The sequence below is a fragment of the Pan paniscus genome, chromosome 22 (genome assembly GCF_029289425.2).
Source record: "Pan paniscus chromosome 22, NHGRI_mPanPan1-v2.0_pri, whole genome shotgun sequence".
Taxonomy (NCBI): Eukaryota; Metazoa; Chordata; class Mammalia; order Primates; family Hominidae; genus Pan; species Pan paniscus.
Window position 1 is genome coordinate 39,978,891 of NC_073271.2, and position 16,786 is coordinate 39,995,676.

Here is a 16,786-nt window from a genome sequence, read left to right on the forward strand (position 1 = left end):
GGCCGAAGAGCCTTTTTCAAACCCTGTCTTGAGAGTTGGGGCTTCACTGCTATGGGGCCCCAGTCCTGTCCCAATGAAATAAAATGGGAGTGGCGTGTCTAGACCCCAGGAGGAGCCTGGGGCTTGCTCTGCAGGGTACCAGCGACTTTCCTCGGGGCAGTGTGTCTCTTTCCCCACACAGTCAGGGCTGTGGGTGCCGCCACCAAGCCGTTGCTGCCCTTGGACTCTCCAAGCTTCTCTGGCTCACATAGAGGAGAAAATCCACCCAGAAATCCTGTTGACTTAAACCACAGGCTGGGGTTGTGACCTTGATTCCAGCACAAATCATCATTTCAGGCAGGCCTTTGAGGCACGAAGAAACCGTGCGCTGGATGGCCCTTGTTGAGCTTGTCAGTCTCTGGTTTCATTCAAGTGTGTGCGGAAAGGCAGGGCCCTCCTTGCCACGTGTAAAGCTGCACAGAGCCGTCACTATATGTGTTTCCATATTTGCAATCCAACCACCACCAACTGAGTGTGCGTCCTGGTCAGCCTAGCCTGCCCACGGTGGCCACAGGCCCTCTACATTCTAATCTCGAGAGCCTGAGCATGTACAAATTAAACGAAGCAAAACGACACCACCCAGTTCTGGCCTTACTATAGGAGGTTTCCAGGAAGGGTTTGTGAACATAAACATAAGCTAGGTAACACTCCTTTCTGAAGTTCAAGGACTGGCTGATTAGAGGCAGAGGCGTTCTTCTCCCGACCCGGGGTCAGTGGCCCACGAGCCGAGAGTTCTCTCCCTTATGTACCCAAAACCCCTGGGAGGGAGCTCTGAGCCACTGTGGACCATGGAGGCTGCGGTGACTGACCGGGGCCCTGGACGGTCCAGATGGCAGGCTGGGATAGGACATGAGAGGGGATGATAGCAGCGGGTGGCCCTGTGACAGATCCTGGCCACAGCTGGCCTCAGTCGTCTTCACGAGAGGAGCCCTTGAGGCATGTCTTGCTCTCATCCTTGGGTGGTTAGTGGTGGCTCGAGGCTGGGTGGTCAGAGTAGCTGCCCAAGGTCAGCACTGGCCATGGAGGAGCCCGGCTACCTGCCAAGCTGCACGGCGCCTCCGCCTCGGGTGCCACGCAGCCCCTCACGGAGAGACTCCTCATCCGCCGTCCTCCCTGCCGCTGCCTTTATTTTGCCCGATCATATTTTAATAAATACTCGCTTTGAACTTGTAAGGCTTCAGCTGTTCAGGTCACTCACCGCTTCGCTGTTTGAGGAGCAGCAGTGTCCCCGCGCGCCCCTGCAGCCGTGCCATCACAGCGCCAGGCTCCCCACAGCATGGGGCTGGCCCTCCTTCCTCCTGCTTTGGTGGTGATGCCCAGGGCCATGGGGAAGCAGGGCCAATGTGTGCAGGACGGCTGCAGGGCTCTTCTGTCCCCAGGGCTGGCCCCTGGGCCGAGGGCCTTCAAGTGGCTTGAGTCAGCTCCAGGAGGCAGATGCTCAGGGTGACACCCTGGGGTGCAGGAAAAAAATAGAATTTTTATTTATATTTACTTTTTATCTTATTTTTAATTCTTATGTTTATATGTTTCATAATGTATGTAACAGACATACGATAAAACCTCTATGTGGGGCATGTGTGGGTGTGTGTGTGTTCATGTGGGATGTGTATGTGTGGTGTGTATTATGTATGTAGTATATGTGATGTGTGCATGTGTGGTGTACGTATGTGCACTGTGTGTAAATTATGTGTGTGTTGTATATGGGTGTGGTATTTGCAGTATAGTGTGCATATAAATTATCTATGTGTGTATAAATTATATGTGTGTATAAATTATATGTGTGTGGTATGTGTGTAAAAATTTGTATAAATTATATATTCGTGTGGGGTGATGTGTGTGGTGTGTGTATAGTGTGGCGTGTGTATAAATTACATATGTGTATGGTGTGTGTGATGTGTGTGTGGTGTGTGAGGTATGGTGTGTGTAAATTATATTTGTGGTGTGTGTTGAACTGTGTGTGGTATGTGTGTATAAATTAAATGTGCATGTGTGTGCAAAATGGGTGGGTTTGGTGTGTGGGGTATGTGTGGTATACTGTGTCATGTGGTGTGTGTGTAAATTATATGTGTGTGGTGTGTGTGTAGTGTGTGTATATAAATCGTGAGGGTTGTGTGTGTGTGGTGTGGTGTGTGTATAAATTATGTGTTTGATATGTGTGGTGTGGTGTGTATAAATTATAAATGTGTGTGTGGTGTGTGTATATGAATCATATGTGGGGGGGTGTGTATAAATTACAAATGTGCATGTGTGTGTGTGGTGTGTGTGGTGTGTGTATATGAATCAGGGTTGGTGTGTGTGGTGTGTATAAATTGTATGTGTTTGATGTGTGTGGTGTGTATGACGTGGGGCTGTGTGTGTCAGGGACCACAGTCAGCCAGCATGGGCCTCTGGGCAGGCCCCTCCCCTCACTGTAGACAAAGAAGCCTCTGCGCCTCGGTTGTTCCTCAAATGGCATCTGTGGCAAATCCTCCCCATGCCAGTTGAACCTGGGGCCAATGTGAAGCTGTTTTTATTTACTGGGACGTGATGTTGTCTTCATAGCCATCTGCTCACCGGCATGCGGCAGAAGCTTGTGAACACTGCATGTGTGCTGGTGTGTGCTGTGTGCTGTTGTGTACTGGCGTTTGCTGATGTGTGTGGTGTGCACTCGCATGTGATGTGTATGTGCTGGCATGTTGCATGTGCTGGCATGTGCCAGTGTGTGCACTGGTGTGTAGTGTGTGCTGGCATGTGGTATGTGTCGAGGTGTGCTGGTGTGTGGTGGGTGCTGGTGTATGGCATGTGCTGATGTGTGGTGTGTTCTGGTGTGTGCTGGTGTGTGGTATGTTTTGGTGTGTGCTGGCGTGTGGTGTGTTCTGGTGTGTGCTGGCGTGTGGTATGTTTTGGTGTGCTGGCATGTGCTTGTGTTGCAATGAGACTCAGCTTTCACTTCTGATGGGGTGAGCATCCATAGGTGGAATCCTCATACACCAAAGCTTTGGGTTCCTCAGTTCCTAGACAGAAGTGTGAGGCGCGTGACCCTAGAGCGTGGAGACCTGCCTGGCTGTGGAAACCTCACCCGTGGGCCCCGCAGCTCAAGCCTGGTCTTTCCTGCTCTGAGGTGCGTCGTCGCCCCCTCCTGGGCGCTGGGAGCACTGCAGTTGCCCGTGGACAGCAGGTTCCTACCTGTGTATCTTAATTTTGGGTTTTTTGTTTGTTTGTTTGTTTTGTTTTTGTTTTTGGCTTACAACGCAGCGATTTGCTTCTCCCTCATAAAGGTCCACGATGAGCCCAGACAGTGCTCGGGGCAGCCCAGCTGTCCCCACCTGGTGGCATGGGGCCGCCCTTCCTTAGCAAAGTGATTCTCTGACGGCCGTCGCAGGGAAGAGGCAGCATTGAGCGCCCGCTGTTAAGATGCTCCCTTACGGAAGCGACTTGTAGGAGGCAGGGATATGTGTTTTTCTTTTCCTTTTTTTTTTTAAGAGAAAACCACATTTTATTTTTGTTAATGTTGAAGTTAATTTTCAATAAAATTTTATAGAAAATGATTTTTTTTTTTTTTTTGAGACGGAGTCTCGCTCTGTCACCCAGGCTGGAGTGCAGTGGTGCAATTTCGTCTCACTGCAACCTCTGCCTTCTGGTTCTAGCAATTCTCCTGCCTCAGCCTCTCGAGTAGCTGGGATTACAGGCGCATTCCACCATGTCTGGCTAATTTTTGTAGTCTTAGTAGAGATGGGGTTTCACCATGTTGGTCAGGCTGGTCTTGAACTCCTGACCTCGTGGTCTGCCTGCCTCGGCTTCCTGAAGTGCTGGGATTACAGGCATGAGCCACTGTGCCCGGCCGAAAATGAATTTAATTTTAATCAGTTTGACTGTAAGGCAAGATTTTATGAATTTCGTGTAACTTTCATAATTGTTTTGAATGAAAGAGTACATTCACGTTCTAAGAAAACTCTTCAGACACATGAGCCAAATTTTGTTCTTATATCAGTGTTTTTAATTTTATTGCTTAATTTATATAAACAGCCTGTTTATATAAACTAATAGCCTGAATAGCCTGTTTTGAATAGTAGCCAACTTGTTCAGATATGTGTTTTTCTTAACTGCCCAGAGGGAAGGGAGAACTGGGCACCAGTGAAAACAGGTCACGCCTACCTGACGTCTTGCCGTGTGGCTCAGTGACGGGCGCTGTGGACGTGGCAGCCCCTGAATCCCAGCTCCTGTACACACAGTATCACTGCTGCCTTAGTCACCACCGTCATCCTACCTGGCAAACTTGGTGTTCTTATTAAGTTGTAAAAGTATTTAAAAGATTTTAATATGTCATATGTGAGCGGCTTACCCTGTGTACTTACTCAAATTCCAACTGACTTTTAAAATAAGAGCTGTAACATGTTACTTATTTAAAATTTTCTGATTAGATTTGTCCAATTAGGTAATTTGTAATTACCCTGTTTATCTTACCAAGTAGAGGTGTCAACTTGTGGGCTGCTAATCCATTTGGTAGATTAGCACGTAATCTTGGTAGATTTAGTATGTAAATAAATGAGTGTCCAAACAGAAATCAGCTATTTCATAATGGAGATGAAAATGCCTACATTTTTAATACTTTTCATATTTGAAGCAAGTGGATTTCATTTGTGAAATAATCTTTGCCTAATGAAAGACACTCTCAGTCATGACTGTCTCTGAAGAATGAACATATTAAGAAAGACCAGAACTCTCGGGAGCTCACACATGACCACCCTTCTCATGGGACCAGGGGCGTGGCCTGCCCGGTTAAATCACTCGTGGGCACCCTGGGGGTTAATGCTGCCGCCACCCTGCACAGAAGGCCACATCCTGGCCTCTCGCCGCCATGCCACGCTGACTGTGTACTCAGGCTGGATGCCTGAGGAGAAGCTCATTTAATGTTTGTTTTTAGAAATTGAGAGTGAGAGGCTGGGCGCAGTGGCTCACGCCTGTAATCCCAGCACTTTGGGAGGCTGAGGCGGGTGGATCATGAGGTCAAGAGATCGAGACCATCCTGGTCAACATGGTGAAACCCCGTCTCTACTAAAAAAAAAATACAAAGAAAAAAAATTAGCTGGGTGTGGTGGCGCATGCCTGTAGTCCCAGCTGCTCGGGAGGCTGAGGCAGGAGAATCACTTGAATCCGGGAGGCGGAGGTTGCCGTAAGCAGAGATCGCACCAGTGCTCTCCAGCCTGGCAACAGAGCGAGACTCCATCTCAAAAAAAAAAAAAAAGAAAAGAAAAGAAATTGAGAGTGAGATGTGATAGAAGGAGTGGGGCCCATAGGCCACCCTGGCACACGACGTGTTCCCCTGTGCCCTCTTTCTAGTGTGAGGTCATGTGGTGATTCACCCTACCTTGAATCTTCTTCATAAAACAGGAGATTTTCTCTGGAAGACATTCCGCTGGATGAAAAGGGAGCAGCTCAGTGGCTTCATAAACTCTACCAGGAGAAGGTAAGCAGGCTCTGCTCCCGCTCAGGGTCCCGGTCTCCTGAAGAGGCTGTGGAAGGGGTGCTGGCGAGCAGGCAGGTGACACGTGGGAACTCCGTGGGAGACAGGAGTGCCACCCAGGTCCTAAATACTCCTGATCCTTCTTTCATTTCTTCTTTCTGTTGTTTTGTTTTTGTTTTTGTTTTGTTTTGTTTTCTGAGACAGGGTCTCACTTTGTCACCCAGGCTGGAGTGCAGTGGTGCGATCCTGGCTCACTGCTGCCTTGACCTCCTGGGCTCAAGCGATCCTCCTGCCTCAGCCTCCCGGGTGGCTGGAGCTACAGGCGCGAGCCACCATATTCAGCTAATGATTCAAAAAATGTATCTTTGTAGAAATGAGGTCCCACTATGTTTCCAGGCTGGTATTCAACTCCTGGGCTCAAGCAATCTTCTGGCCTCGGCCTCCCAAAGTGCTGGGATTACAGGCATGAGCCACCACACCTGGGCCCTTCTTCTTAATGTTTGAGAAATTAACAAACTACAGACAAGTATGAAGGGTAACATGATGCCTGTATAATTATGGCTGGTAACATTTGGTCACATTTGTTTCATTTTCTTAAAAGACATTACAGGTATGTAACAGACATAGATGGTCACTAGACTCCTTGTATAATAGAAACAAATTAGGGATGTTAGAGCATTGCTTTGAAAACCACACTCAGTTCTTATTTCTTTCCCCCATGGCTTACTCAGCCCAACAACTACTTTCTCTTTGTTTTATACACACAAATGCATGGGGCATTCGATTTCCACTGTCGGCCTTGTGGGAGAGGAGATAACCAGGAAATCCTCCCAGGATGTAAAAAATATCATCGTAAATGCATTGATGGGCTCTCAAGAAAATAAGGGAAATCGGTTGGGTGCTGTGGCTCATGCCTGTAATCCCAGCACTTTGGGAGGCCGAGGTGGGCAGATCACCTGAGGTCAGGAGTTCAAGACCAGCCTGACCAACATGGGTGAAACCCCGTCTCTACTAAAAATACAAAAAATTAGCTGGGCCTGGTGGCACATGCCTGTAATCCCAGTTACTCGGGAGGCTGAGGCAGGAGAATCGCTTGAACCCAGGAGGTGAGGGTTGCAGGAGCCAGGATCGCCCCATTGCACTGCAGCCTGGGCAACAGAGCGAGACTCCAACTCAAAAAAAAAAAAGAAAGAAAGAAAAAGAAAGAAAGAAAGAAAGAAAAAAAAAACGGGAAATCTCCAGGACTGAAAAGGGAGGTGGGGCTGAAACTCGGTCCTGGGCCTGGGAGCCAGCAGCACCATGCCCACCTGGTGCTTTCTGCCTGCCCCATCCCCTGAAGTCTCGTGCTGTGATGCCTACATGGAAACAGAAGATAAAGATTTCCCCTCATTCAAGGTGGGACGTTAGAACCAAAAACCCCACATGATGCTGGGACCCTCTAAGAATTGGACCCTCAGGAAGGTTAAACTGGAAAAGAAAATTACCTCCCAGCACAGAGAAATGGCCTTGAAACTTGCCTTTCTCCTCTCGGGCTCAAGAAAGTCTGCCTGGGAATTCATAATTACAGGCCTGTCCTCCAACAGGCTTGAAGTTTGAATTTATACAAACAACATAGTTCAAGAAGCACACAGCCAAAATGTGTGTGCCAGGACACTCGGGGACATTCCGGAGGCAGGGAGCTGGGTGCTCAGGGGTGGCCAGGACACGATGACACCTGCCTTTGCACGGACACAGTGTGTGGCTGGCAGGGGGCACCCCAACCCCAGTTTCCAGCAGGAAGCTGAGAACCATGGAGAGATCAAAGAGATCAACTAGAAAAAATATCTTGAAGCCAGTGAGCTCAGTGCTAAGTCTCCAACCATCTTTAAAAGAGAGCGGGTCGGCCAGGTGTGGTGGCTCACATCTGTAATCCCAGCACTTTGGGAGGCCGAAGTGGGTGGATCACGAGATCGGGAGTTCGAGACAAGCCTGGCCAACATGATGAAACCCTGTCTCCACTAAAAATACAAAAATTAGCGCAGTAGTGGGCACCTGTAATCCCAGCTACTCAGGAGGCTGAGGCAGGAGAATCGCTTGAACCCGGGAGACAGAGGTTGCAGTGAGCCGAGATCGTACCACTGCACTCAGCCTGGGCGACAGAGTGAGACTCCATCTCCAAAAAAAAAAACAAAACAACAAAAAAACGAGAGAGTTGATGGTGCCCTTCACTACTTCCCAAGCATCCTAGAGTCCCACGGGCTGCCCCGCCCAGGGGCAGTGGCTGCGGAGTGTCTGCTCTATCAGGCATGGTGATTTCCTGCCAGCCTGTGCCCTTGACATTCCCACCAGAGACAGAACCTTCTGCAGGTGGCCCTGGCCAGGCTCCTCTCTCCTCCCAGCTCCTCATTAGCCTCCTTTGCCAGGCTAGGAAACCGAGGTATGCGAGGTTAAGGAACTTTCCTTGGGCCGTGCAGCTGAGAGTGCGCTTTGCAGGGATTTGCATCCAGGCCGCGGGACTCACACAGGCCACACCTGCCACCCCCACTGCCTCTGGCTCGTGGGAGGTGTGGGATGTGGCGGGTGGCCGGGGCAGTGCTGGGCAGGCAGGTGTTGGTATTCACAACGTTGCTTTCTTGACCGATTATTTTCCTGGGAGACTTCCTCAGTCAAAGGGTTGATATGCTTGCGAGCTCTTGATGCACGCTATCACATTCTCCAAAAACGTACAGCCAGCTTCGCCTGCACCTGCAGCTTCTGTGATTTGTGCTCTTAATTGACGTGGCGCTTTTTTTAGGTTGAGTCGTTTTTCATTGCCAACAATCTTCTCCTGCATTGAAATAATAGCTTGTAAAGAAGCCTCACGCTTCCTTTTTCTCTGTTGACTCTTCTAGGATGCGCTCCAGGAGATATATAATCAGAAGGGCGTGTTTCCAGGGGAGCAGTTTAAGCCTGCCCGGAGGCCATGGACCCTCCTGAACTTCCTGTCCTGGGCCACCATTCTCCTGTCTCCCCTCTTCAGTTTTGTCTTGGGCGTCTTTGCCAGCGGATCACCTCTCCTGATCCTGACTTTCTTGGGGTTTGTGGGAGCAGGTAATGGACACTGTCGCTAACAGCTCACACTCTGACGGGCCTCACAGTATCAGCCACAGGGTCCGGGACCTGGTGACTCATCACAGTGGCTGTGGGAGGCAGGGGCCTGGCTGTTATGGACCCTGGAGCCAGGATCCCCCCACGGCCTGCGGGCCTCAGAGCCTGGATTCTTGCACTGAGCTGAGGGTCGCCTCCCCAGAGAGCCGAATGGCCGCCACCTGGCGCCATCCCCACTGCAGCCCCACTGGCTGGCGCCCTTGAGGATGCCGACGAGAGGGTCCCCAGCCCCCCTGTCTGCTTTTGGGCTCTTAGGGGTCAGGCTGGGCTGGCCATTCGGGAGGTTTAAGCAGGACATCATCGTTCAGCTCCTCCCCATTGACCCCCAGCGACTTCCCCACTGTGTGCCCACCCCAGGCACAATGCCAGGCTCACCACGACTCATCAGCTAGCCTGGGGCCGAACAGACACCCAGCCTGTCCCTGTGGTGAGCTCCGGCGCCCACCCACACCCCGTAATTGAGGGGTCTCTGTCCGTGGAGACACAGTCCGTGTGCGTCGCCCCGTGAGCCGACTCCCCAGGCCCAGCAGCTGGGTCAGCTCCTCCCCTGCTCCTGCCGCCACTGCCAGGGGCCTTGGTGGGAGGGGTCCCGAGAGGCAGTGACTGCCACCAGCCTCTCCCATTGGACTACGAGATGACTTGAGGCCACCCACAGAGGACAGGATGTGACCTGCTTACATCCGAGGGTCCTGCTTGTCCACCTCTGTCACCTGTTGGGTTTGCAAGGCCGAGCTGTTAGAATGCCCCGAAGCCCTTCTGCTCCCACCAGCCAAAGACCCAGAGGGGCAGGCAGGGCAAGGTCCACGTGTCCACCTGCCTCGGACCCAGCCGGTCAGAAGACGTGCTCCTCACCCCTGCCTGAGCAGGCCATGGCCTGAGAGGGCTGTCTCCCCGCGGGCCACACCTACTCACTGACAGCAGAGGCCACTGGGTGCGGGGCAGAGGGAGAGGGTCTGGGGCAGAGGAAGGAAGCCCCAGTAACACGTTTTACAGCAAAAAGGCAAAGTCATCCGTCTCACCTCTTCTCTCTCTCTCCTGTCTTGAAAGCTTCCTTTGGAGTTCGCAGACTGATAGGAGTAACTGAGATAGAAAAAGGCTCCAGCTACGGAAACCAAGAGTTTAAGAAAAAGGAATAATTAATGGCTGTGACTGAACACACGCGGCCTGACGGTGTATCCAGTTAACTCAAAACCAGACCAACACACAGAGTGGAGGAAAAGACAATTAGAAACTATTTTTCTTATTAACTGGTGACTAATATTAACAAAACTTGAGCCAAGAGTAAAGAATTCAGAAGGCCTGTCAGGTGAAGTCTTCAGCCTCCCACAGCGCAGGGTCCCAGCATCTCCACGCGCGCCCGTGGGAGGTGGGTCCGGCCGGAGAGGCCTCCCGCGGACGCCGTCTCTCCAGAACTCCGCTTCCAAGAGGGAGCCTTTGGCTGCTTTCTCTCCTTAAACTTAGATCAAATTTTTTGGTTTTTAATCAGTTATCTTGGGAACTTAACCTGGCCCCTCACCTCTTCTGCACCCCCCGCCCCCGAAACTGTCTCGTAATGAATTTCTGCTGTCCTCCTGGGAGTGGACGGCCGGGTCCCGTCCCCCGGGAGCATCGCTCGGCTCAGCACCTTGGCTCCGAGTGGGGGCCCCGTGGAGGGCGCCCGTAGTGATAAGCACACCGGCACGAACATCAGGTCCATTCCTCGAAGTCGGAGCCCTCACTCTGCCCTGTCCTGGGGCTGGCTGAGGGCGAACGCCCCACCTCACTTTCTAGAGCCCTGTCTGCCCTAGCTCCTATTTGACCTTGTGTATAAATACGTACATCTGTTTTTAAAGCGGATGGGCCCCTGAGAACTCAGTGAAATGCAGAGTTCTCCATGCACCTAAAGCTCCTTTGTCGCTCTCATGGCTGTCAGATCCTGGTCCCTCCACACTGGGTGCTGGGGAGGGAGGACCCTCGGGGCTACCGCGCGCCCCCCCATCCCACAGATCAGGAGCCAAGGAGGGAGAACAGGGCAGCCTGTGGGACTCTAGGATGCTTCAGAAGAAGCGAGGGCACCGTCAACCCTCTGTTTTTTAAAGGTGGTTGGAGACTGTTAACACTGAGCTCATTGGCTTCTAGAGATTTTATTTTTACTGGTTGATCTCTTGGTGGTTTTCAACTTCCTGCTGGAAACTAGAGGTGGGGCACCCCCCACCCCCCAGCCTTGCACTGTGTCTTTGGGGAGGGCCCGCCCCCATCCTGGCCGGTGTCACTGTGGCCCGGCCACCCCTGAGCGCCCAGCTCCCTGCCTCCTGGACGTCTCTGAGAGTCCAGGCAGAGCAGAGGGCAGCGCTCGGCCGGTCATGCTGGCTCCCTTGGCCTTGCAGCGAGCCCCTGGCCCACGCCAAGCGAGGGATGCTTCTCCCTACAGCATGTCCACTCCCCCGGCATGGCCAGGTGGGGCCCCTGGGGCAATGGCAGTGGTAGAACGCTCAACTTGGTTGCGGTACCATCAGCCCACCTGCATTTGGCTTTCGACTTGCTTGTTCTAAGTCACACCCCCCTCATCTTTTTAGCAAGGGAAAAAAACCAAAATGGGTGTTATCTCTGATATATTGAAACCAGCGTTCTGAATAGAGGTAGGTTGAGTTTTCTAGGGGAAAACAAATGGAGAAAAGAGGCATGCAGAAAAGTAAACCGAGAACATAATTAGGCATCGGGCCTAAGTGTCCTGGGGAGATTGGAGGGGACGGCAGCGTTCTGCATGATGGAGGCACTGCTGGGCCCCGGGTCTGTGGGGGCCGTGCTCTCAGGGCGTGTGCGGGACGCCACCTGTGCACACCTGCTCAGAGCACGGCTCCTCACAGGGGTGAAGGGGCAGACCAACGAAACCAGATGAGACCAACGAAACCATGCGAGACACGCTTGCAGACACTGTTGTTTTGGAAATGTGCTTCCCTCCATCTGAAATCTCATCCCTCCACCCGCCCACTCGGGCAGCTGTGCTGTGGGCAGGGCATGCACTCCCCTGGCTGAGCACCCCAGAGATTCTCCTGCACCTTCCTCATGCCGCACGCTGCTCATCCGTCTCCGTGTGTGTTTAGATCCATGCCATTCACTGACTCACTAACACCTGCAAAATCTTTAAGGAAAAAAGCTGAAGGGTACGACCATGCACATATGTGACCTGGAAAATGCAAATTTAGATCTTTTATGATTTAATTGTTATTGTTTCCCATAGAAGTTCCCTCCCTTTGAAATTAATATATAATGTATAAATTCTGCACTGAGCCATGGCGGAGCTGGGCAGCCCCTAGGTTAGAGTGGAGACGGAGGCCCAGGCGCAGGGGTCACACCTCATCTGGTTTCCTTCCCATCTCACAGCTTAGCTTGTGCTTCTCAACACCAAGTCTTTAAGAGCAATAAAAACTACACCATGAATGTTTGGATTTTTTTTTTTTTTTTTTTTTTTTTTGGAGGAGGGTGGATTTTGCTTTTCATCCAGAAGGAAAAGGGGAGGAGAGCTCCTTTACATTTTTTAAATTAAATTCATAAATCCCAGAACAGTCTTTTTTTTTTTCTTTTTCCTTTACACCCTACTTCTGAGCTTATTCAGTTGATGTTATGTCCAAATTCAGGCTGAGTGCTCAGGCTGAAGCAACTCTGTAGCCCACAGTCCGTGCTGGCCACTGTCGGGGTGAGGCACATTCTAGGCCTGCACCCGGTCCTTGAGCCAGGCCCTCTGCACCCGGTCCTTGAGCCAGGCCGAGGACAGGAAGGGCATTGCTGGCCTGTAGCTCCTGTTACCCACCCAGAGCCAGGTGCCACACTGGAGGCTCCCAGGCGAGAGGGCCCAGGCCCACCCACGGGCGTCTGGCAGGCCAAGCTCCCAGCCTGGGCCGTGGTCTCCTGGGGACGCCGCTGGCCTCCCAGCTTAGGCCCAGGTGCCAGGTGTCATGGGGTCTCCTGCCCATCTTCCCAAGGATGCCATTGCTGTCTTCATCGTCTTCCCCCGTGTGAGACACTGGTTGTCTGGTACTCGGCGACAGTGTACCAGACGCGCACCCTATGTGAGGTGCTTTAAGGTCCCTGTCCTCAGGAAGCGCAGTCTGGTGGAAGAGATGAGTGCTGAACAAATCACTAAATAACACAAAACAACAATGTAAGCAGCACTTTCTTGTGTAAAAAAAAAAAAAAAAAAAAAAAGCACGTCCTGTCAATGAATTTTGAGTCTCTCTGCCTTGCCTGTCCCGACTCCCTTTCGCGCACCGTGGCATGAGAATCTTTCCTCACGCTGTTCGTTGCGGTATTGCTGAGCATTGACGTTGATCTGAAGGAAAAGCCGTGGTTGGACCCAGCTGTGTGTTTCACTCACGTGCAATTGAGTAGCTGTTGCCAGGCTGTCCGTGCCTGTTGTGACCACCGGTTGGGGTCAGATTTGGGGTGAAGAATAAGTAACTTTCTGCATGCTTTGTCTCTACCTGAGACACTTATACAACAAGCCAAGTATAATCTCTCCAGCCCTGCAGATTTTCACCTGACTTGTTCAACCCCATGCGTAGACTCCCGCTGCAGGCCTCTGGCCTGTGGCTCACTGCATGCAGCCCCTGGCGTGCAATACTAGTGCTCCACGGCGCGATGTGCTTCTAGCCCTTGCACTGCACCTAGGCTCAGGGTTCAAACGGCCAGCCCGAAACGCCTGCCTGCCTTCTTTCTGGAAACAGCACGTCCCCGGCCGTGTGCCTGCCCCTTTCTCTACTGAGCTAGTCCCCAAACCAAAGGCAAGCCCCCTCGGGCCTCAGGGGATGGGGCCGGCCACACCCCTGACTCCGCCCTGGCTCTGCCCCATACCCCTGCCGTGGGGCCGACCTGGGGGATGCAGACATCCGGCTCCGTATTCCTGCCTATCGGGGCCAGGATGCAAAAACAATTTTTGCGTAAAAGATGTCACACTGATCTGCTGGAGTGGGGTGCACACATGAATTCAGTTTTATCGTGAACACTCGCCACTGGCTGCTTGTTGATTCAGGGATAATGGTGGCATTCTTACAAACTGCTCGGGAAATAGAATGACGGGAACACTTTTAGGGAGCCCAGGAAGTTACCAGGGACATTGGTGTCGCCGGCCCAGGCAACAGCAGCGTACGCTTTTCAAAGATCATTGGGTTGTCTTAGAATTTGAAGCTGTGTAATGACAATGTCACCTGGAGTTTGTCTCCATTTCTTAACTTTTTGTTGCACAAGTATTTGGACAGAAGTCGAACTGTGAATGAGATACTGAAATGCACTAAATTGTATTACATTAAACTGGAGTTACTTGATACAATGAAGAAATGCATCTGATCTACTTGTATTTATTGTCTCAGAATTGTACGTTGTGACAATCAAATGTTACTTGCCTAAATGCCAGGAAATTCAACTGGCCTTTTAATCAGCAAGATCGCCAGCAAGTACTGTAACTGTAAAGGAAAATCTCTCTCTCTGGAGAACCCACACAAACCATTGACCTGAGTGCGCATGACAGCCACTGGCTTCTTTTTCTATGATTGAAAATCTGTCATCGCTGACTGTTGGCCAGTTTCAAAGGGACCCATTGTATACAGGGTGCAAATGTATTATACGGATGTTTCCTTTTGTACACTTCATTTTTACAAGTTTTGCTACTCACAAGCTTTATGTAGTGGAGGATAGAGGTATTTTTGGTCTTTAGAAGCTTGTCGGGGTGAGGGCTGCTAACTTACACTTCAGAGGCCTGTGTCCCAAAGGCCTGGCTGCGTTTGCCGTGCTGTGCGAGGACCTGCGTACACAGGCAGGTGTGCGCCTGCCCGAGCGCGAGTAGCTCTTGTGTAGTGGTGAAATGCTGCAGGCATCTGTTTATTAAAATTGCTGCTGTGAAAGACAGGGATAAAATATCCGCAATGTAAGAGAAAGCGACTCCGTGCCTCCTTCTGTTTCTTCATTTCCAGTCTGCACAGATGTCTCCAAGGGGAAACCAGGGCCACCAGGCACTCCTGTCCCATGGGGCCACCCACCTTCAGAGCCCACTCCCACGGGCTCTGTTTTCTTGGAGGCCATCCTGCCGATGGCACTTTTCAAGGCCCTCCCTTCCCTACGAGTTGCTTTCTGGGAGGGGAAATTGAAAAGGAGAGAGGTCACCTGGCAAAAACACAGGGGAAATCAGCCAGTCCACAAAAATACGCAAAATGACCTGATGATGTCCAAAAAAGGGTTTTAAAAGCGATCAAGGACAAAAGGTTTTCCTAAGTGGCATGTATACATCCAAAACTCTTTTTTTGTAAAAACATTCATCTGTGGAGAAAACCAAGGAACCCCTTTCTCTTCTTTATTAAAAAGCAAAACAAAAACTCTTGTTAGAACCAAAAGATATTCCGAGTTCTCGTTTCGTGTCTTCTAAAAATAAGCTAAGCTGAAGAGTCTGGGTGTCCACATGCTCCTGGGAATGGCCCTGGCAACCTTGGTGACATGCTCTCTGCTCCGGGGCTGCCTCCTTCCCTAATGGCATCAGTGAGGGTGACAGGTCCATGCTGGTGCTTAGCCCAGCTCCTGAGAAGCTGGGAAGGCCTGGCTCAAAGTCCCGTGTCCAGATGCCATTTATTTTTTAAAGTATATCCTGAAGTCAGAGCACCCAGAATTTTGCATGATGTTCTGTTGTTTTCTCGGGAGATGAAAGTGAAGTGCCTGGTGCCACTTGGTATGGGGATGTCATGGGTGGGTCAGGCCTTGCCCTCTAACAAGAGGGACTGACTTGCCTGAACCCCACTTCGCCTGTTTGAACACAAGTGCTCACGGGCATTGGGGGGCAGCCATGGAGACCCCTTTGGACTTCATCACCCCGCGCATCACAGGCATCCGGCTCACCCAGGAGAGGGGCCAAGGTTAACCATGAGGCCCATTGCCTGCCTTTATTGGCCCAGATCCCACCTCCGCTTCACCCAGAAGCTCAGTATGTAGGAGTCAGTCCCTGCCACCTGACATTCTGGGACATGTGAGTGTGTACACATGTGCATGCATGCACACACCATGTGTGTGGGGACCTTCATAGCCATATGCATGCACACATGTACACACGTCCCAGCACACACACGGGCACACCTGAAGAATAAGGGGCAGCGTTAGGAAGTGGGCTTGGGAAACCATCCTCTTCATGTCTCTTCTTGTTTGTTTGTTTGTTTTTGAGACGGAGTTTTGCTCTGTCACCCAGGCTGTGGAGTACAATGGTGTGATCTTGGATCACCGCAACCTCTGCTTCCCGGTTTCAAGCGATTCTCCTGCTTCAGCCTCCCAAGTAGCTGGGATTACAGGCACCTGCCACCATGCCCAGCTAATTATGTTTTTTTGGTAGAGACAGGGTTTCTCCATGTTGGTCAGGCTGGTCTCGAACTCCTGACCTCAGGTGATCCACCTGCCTCGGCCTCCCCAAGTGCTTGGAATACAGGCATGAGCCACCACACCTGGCCTTCTTCACGTCTCTTCTGAGCATAGTGCCTGAGAACCCGGAATTGTCCAGGTGGCTCACACAGCAGCAGGGTTCATGGAGATAAAAGCCCTTCTTGAAGAAAGTGGCCCCCCAGGGCTAAGGAACTTGATGAAGAAATCAAACAGTCCCGTGACGTCTTAGCAAGCTAGCAACGTGGCCTGAGCTTTGCTTTGCTGTTGGATGTGAGCTCTTCCACTGCAGGCGGCCTGCACCTGGGCTGGGCAGGAACAAGTCCAACCGCAGGTACCCTGGACGTGAGCCTTGATCGTCCCACGTGTGGCCAGGGGGCCTGTGAGGGTGCACGTGCACACACATGCACACATAGACACACACGTGCACGTACACCAGCAGGTGCTTGCCCTGCCGCTGAACCCCTGGGGGAGGGACAGGCCCAGTCACAGGGGCAGGCACCAGAGTACAAGGCCACGGAAGGCTCCGCATGGCTTTGGCTGCTGCCCTGCAGTCGGTCCCAGCCTCATAGCACTTGCCAGGTGGAGCCACTCCGAAGTCTTAGGATCCAGGGATGGGAAATGCCAGCAAGGTCACATGTGTGACCTCACTTCACAGCTGCTGGCGCAGCCTCTGCTTGAACCCAGCCAGATCCCAGCGTGCCTCTACTGTCTGAATTGGCCCATTCCATCGATCACAGATGGGGAGCAGAAGTGTGTTTCCGTGGGACAGAGTGTTACGGGGGAGGCTTG

At 51.7% G+C, this 16,786-nt stretch overlaps 1 protein-coding gene across 5 annotated transcripts in view; it reads left to right on the plus strand.

The window, feature by feature from the left end:
• The window catches only part of AGPAT3 (1-acylglycerol-3-phosphate O-acyltransferase 3), a 121,955-nt gene extending 108,025 nt beyond the window's left edge, over positions 1-13,930 (plus strand). For all 5 annotated transcript variants that reach the window (XM_034947979.3, XM_003823849.6, XM_034947980.3 and 2 more), the window contains 3 exons: positions 5,410-5,485; positions 8,353-8,551; positions 9,656-13,930. In XM_034947979.3, the coding sequence (XP_034803870.1) occupies positions 5,410-5,485; positions 8,353-8,551; positions 9,656-9,744 (364 nt within the window). In that variant the 3' untranslated portion in view covers positions 9,745-13,930. The remainder of the gene's footprint in view (positions 1-5,409; positions 5,486-8,352; positions 8,552-9,655) is intronic.
• The last annotated feature ends 2,856 nt before the right edge of the window (positions 13,931-16,786 follow it).